The sequence below is a fragment of the Nothobranchius furzeri genome, chromosome 3 (assembly GCF_043380555.1).
Source record: "Nothobranchius furzeri strain GRZ-AD chromosome 3, NfurGRZ-RIMD1, whole genome shotgun sequence".
Classification (NCBI taxonomy): Eukaryota; Metazoa; Chordata; class Actinopteri; order Cyprinodontiformes; family Nothobranchiidae; genus Nothobranchius; species Nothobranchius furzeri.
In genome coordinates, this window is record NC_091743.1 from 52,633,479 (window position 1) to 52,638,478 (window position 5,000).

Below are 5,000 nucleotides of genomic sequence, written 5' to 3' on the forward strand. Positions count from 1 at the left end.
AAATCCTAGGAATTCTGTTAAAAAGGAAACTGTCTGTCTGTTAAACAAGTAGTTTGAAAAGAAAATGGCGTCTAACGATGACTCAACACACACACACACACAGCTCACCTCCTCCTCTGAGTGCACCAGTCTAGAAGTGACTCCCGTGGTGTAGATGCTGCCGCTGGCGTCTTCGTGGATTTTAATGTTGGACTTCCTGCTGCGACTCTCGGGGTCTCTGGCTCCATCAAACAAGTCCAGGATCTCCTCATTGTACAACTGCAACAAACACGTGTGTCAACAACGCTCTGCAGTCATTAAGTGTGTGTAACACAAATAGGGGACATGCTCTATAACCATTATACTAATGAAAACTATTAGCCCTAAAGCAGAGGCTTGCTCTAAAAAAATAAATAATAAAATAAAACCCTCTTGGTGAAAACACGAATCTGAAGCTGCAGCCGTCAAAATAACGACCTCCCCGAGAACAAGGAAGGCAGGGGTCACTGGGGTCAGCTAAGAGCTCAGCTGTTCCCGCCTAATGCCACACACACACACACACACACACACACACACATCTGTTTACAATCAACAAAGATAACCTCCTGACCTGAAAACCCACAGAAAAACACTAACATGGACCAGAAACAATAAAAAAAAAAGGCGTCAGAAAACTGAAAATAAATTTTTGTTTTTATAAAAGTGTTCTTTTACAAATCAGTCATTTAGGTAATCAGTCACACACACACACACACACACACACACACACACACACACACACACACACACACACAAAGTAAAACACTCCCCTAATCAAACCTAAACAATTACCATGCAGATCTCCTCGGGAGAAATGATTACTAGTCATATATCTGATTTCTGCTACCCAAGCATCCCTCCCTCCCTCCACATCGACACTCTGATCCATCTTCTACCCTCGGTGATGAGGAATAATGTCAGAGGTAATGGCAAACATTAATCAGGACCAACAAAGCACAAGCAGACGTTCCAGCCCATCTGTCTTCGAGCTGTCACTTCCTGTTAGTGGAATGGGAGTTTGATCCTGTTGTCTCCTCCATTCTGTCCCATCTGGTTAGAGTTAATATGGACCAGCGCACACACACACATGCATGCAAACACACACAAACACACGTGCACGCACGCACGCATACACACACACACACACACTCACACAAACTGGCAGGCAAAATCTTTAACGCTGCATGGTTTAAATGTTAGATGTAATAAAGTTTAGCGCTGTACCTCCAGGAATTGGGCGCTGACTTTAAACTCAGGTGCTGGGATGCCAGTATCCTGAGCATGGATCCTCCTAGTCTGGATCCCCTCAAACAGCTGGTGAACAGCCCGTGGGATGATGCCTTGCTCCTGCACGCCCAGGCTCACATCAAAACCAGTTCCCATGGTGTAGGTCTTCCCCGAGCCCGTCTGAAACACGTTTCACCATCAACAACAACGTTTAGCTCACATTTCAACAGCAAAACCCGTTTTCACAACCATGTATTAAAATTACAGATTCAAGTTAATTAAAGTTTCACTTTCTTACCTGTCCATAGGCAAACACGGTGGCGTTGTAGCCCTCGAAGCAGCCCTCAATGAGCTTGTGCACACAGGTCTGGTAAATGTGCGGCTGCTCTGAGTCGATATCGAACACAAAGTCGTAAGTGAAGGCCTTGTCCTTTCCCAGGAGCACCTGCGGTTCCCCAGGTGTGACCAGCGTGCACACATGACAGCCCTCTATCTTCTCCTTAGCCATTTGAGGACGGATCCTGAAAGGAGAGAGACACAGAAGGTAAGAAGATTTAACTCAGACACATGGTGATGAACCTGGAGGCTTTAAAGCGTCTCACAGACAAGCCATGACTATCTGATCCGAACAAGCTACAAGCACGACAGAAAAGGTTTAAAATGTTTCCGTTTTGATTGATCAGAGGTAATAATAAAATATGAACACAAGATAATAATGTAAGGAAATGTTATTTAACTTTTATTCAAACATCCTCATATATTTGTAAACGTTTTTTTGTCCTGTTTCAGGCAGAAATGTGGACCAAACTCTTTACACATCACATCTCCAAGATTCAACCATAAAAGCAGCTTCAGAGCCGTTAGAGGAGACAAGAGCATGTAGATATTTGCAGCATTTAACTACACCCAATCAGAAAATTTGATTTTCATCTACTTCAGAAGCAGAAAACAAATAAATCAACAAAAAATAAAAGAAACTGACTGACTGGCCTCTGATGTCCATGGGACAATTTATTAGCTCCCTCTGGAGCCAAAGGAGAATTCCTAGATTCCACACAAGTGTGTATTATTATCTTTACCACCTTAAACTAAAGTAACATATAAAACGGGTTTCCCTTTAATAAAATGGTCTATTTATGCTAAAAAATAAAAAGTCTTGGACCTGTAGTGAAAATGTATCGTAAACTACACAAACTAAAGTTTGACGTTGACTGGAAAAGCAACCAACTGGCTTTTATTCAGTCATGACTCACAATATAAAGACTTAATGAGATGAAACTTCAAATCAATCTCCAACAGCTGAACAAAGCGCACGTCCGTATATGATGCTGATTTAGAGAGTGTTTAAGGAGAAAAAAGATGTGCATATCTGAAAGTAGAGCAGAAAAGGCCCATAATTCATTATAACAGCTGCTCTTGATCCCTCTTCACGGGACTTTTGGGTTCTGTTGGGTTTCTCGTCCTGACAGGAAGTTCATTCCAGTTAATTGCTTTCACCTGACATCCCAGTCGTAAAATAATCCTCCACAAGACGAGTGCAAAAGACAAAGCAGCTCCTGCTGCTTGGGAACATCTTTGAAGTTGGTGGCAAAAGGAAGGGTATTTAAGTTTAAAGTGATTAAAAGTTGCACTAAAGAACAATGCTGGAAAAGGCTTGCATGCAGAAGTTATTAAAGGGGACATATTGTGCAAATTTCAGATTTTGCATTCTTGTGTTGCTATGTTTGTGACAACACAAATGGGGAAATTAGAACAGAACCATCTCTCATTTGTTGAAGGATTGCTACTCTACTTTGAATGGGATATCAGAGCTTTTCAGCTTATAGCAGCCTGAGTGGGGGATGGGTAGGTGTGGCCAGCTCCAGTTTATTGTTTTAAATCGACAGAGCCCAGAAACAGCTCATTCAGAACTGAATGACTGAAAATGCCATGAATACTGCTGAAATCACTTTATGTGAGAGGTGTTTAGTGAAAATAACTTCACGAAAATGTTTCGTATCAACCACAGAACAATTATAACTTAAGAAAATTATCAAAACAAGTCCCCTTTATCTCAAACGAAGGTGTTGAACAGGGTGCGAATGCTGCAATGGAGAGAAGGTCTGTCAAAATGTGTTGTGGGCTTTCAAAGATACGATGTGAACATAAAGTGAACTAATCACATTAACATGCAGAGGGGAAGTCATGAGCAAGCATTTTTGAAAGCACCGGGTCTACATCCTAAACTCCTAATTTCAGTCCTTGGTGGAAGCAAATCACTGCACACCACAATGACACCACAGTCCCTACGGTATGCACCAACAGAGAAAGGCGGCCAAATGCTGTACACATCCAGTTTTAAAAAATACTTTACTATCTTCTATTCACACATGGTTTCTCACAAGCCTGCACAGCGTACAACACCCACTAACACACTCATTTAATCCCCTCACCACCACTCTGTAACACACGTGCACAAACACACACGCACGCACACACACACACACACACGTCTGTCAGGGAGGATCCATTGACTTCCATTAATTTTTGTGAATTCACCATGCCTAACCCATACCCCAACCCTAACCATAACCAATGCTGATCTATTCCTAACCTTAACCTTAACTAAAACGTCATTCACACTATACCTCTAACTGGTATAGTAAGATTCTGGTATGACTCTAAAAAAAAAGTGAGGATCAAAAAAATGTCCTCACTTTGTAGGGAAAATGGTCCTCAGTATGTAGTAAGTACAAGAGCACACACACACACACACACACACACACACACACACACACACACAGTTCTGATGCTATGTGTTGTTCAGAGCCAGTGTTCTGCTCATTTGCCATATCCACTTTACTGTTATAATTGGCTTAAACAGCACTTTTAGATGCATTAACCTTTGTGTCAAGGTCACATCCTGCAATAAAAAGAAAGAGAAAAATCTCATCAGTCTGCAAGCTGCTTTTAAAGTCTCTTATTAATGAGGTTGTCTGCACACTGCTGCTGAATCACACTATTCTGATGTATTTAATCTCCTTCCAAAAACACTCTTCAGTGATGCCTCTGTGCCTAAAGGAGGGCCAGAAAATGCCTTTGTGTGTGTGTGTGTGTGTGTGTGTGTGTGTGTGTGTGTGTGTGTGTGTGTGTGTGTGTGTGTGTGTGTGTGTGTGTGTGTGTGTGTGTGTACCTCACTAAACTTATGTTTATACATTTGTAGTTGAACACCAAAGCAAAAGAAGTAAAGAGATAAAACACCTAAAGAGATGAAACTATATGTTAAGTGTTCGGACTAAAGTTGTAGTAGCTAACATTTAACAAGCAGCTACTTTTGGTTTCTCTCTCCAGTTTGTGTTTACGCAAATTTCCCAACTTGACTAAAGTCAAAGCTAAACTGGACAGTTTGAGTACCCTCTCAGTGGCCTAGTTGCAGAGTGTCCGCCCTCGGACTGGGAGATTGAGGTTTAAATCCCGGTCGCGTCATACCAAAGACTAAAAATGGGACCCAATGCCTCCCTGCTTGACACACACAGGTAGGATTGGGGGGGTTAAACCCTAACCCTAACCAAATAGGTCCTGAGCACGGCCACAGCTCACCGCTCCCCACGGGGAGTCACAGTCACAATCAAAGGGACAAAGTCACTTATATAGTTGTGTTACACATATGCTTAAAGCAGCAGTGAGGGAGGCAAATACGGATCTCATTCATAAAATATCTGCACCAATACAGGTGGAAGTAAAAACAAGATTATGGTTTGAAAGTCCATTTATTT

General features: G+C 41.9%; 1 protein-coding gene across 5 annotated transcripts in view; it reads right to left on the reverse strand.

Moving 5' to 3' along the window:
* The window catches only part of kif21b (kinesin family member 21B), a 77,012-nt gene that overhangs the window by 40,809 nt on the left and 31,203 nt on the right, over positions 1 to 5,000 (reverse strand). For all 5 annotated transcript variants that reach the window (XM_015959530.3, XM_015959529.3, XM_015959527.3 and 2 more), the window contains exons 2-4: positions 1,544 to 1,766; positions 1,243 to 1,425; positions 109 to 258 (exon numbers count right to left, since the gene is read on the reverse strand). In XM_015959530.3, coding sequence (XP_015815016.3) covers positions 109 to 258; positions 1,243 to 1,425; positions 1,544 to 1,766 — 556 coding nt within the window. The remainder of the gene's footprint in view (positions 1 to 108; positions 259 to 1,242; positions 1,426 to 1,543; positions 1,767 to 5,000) is intronic.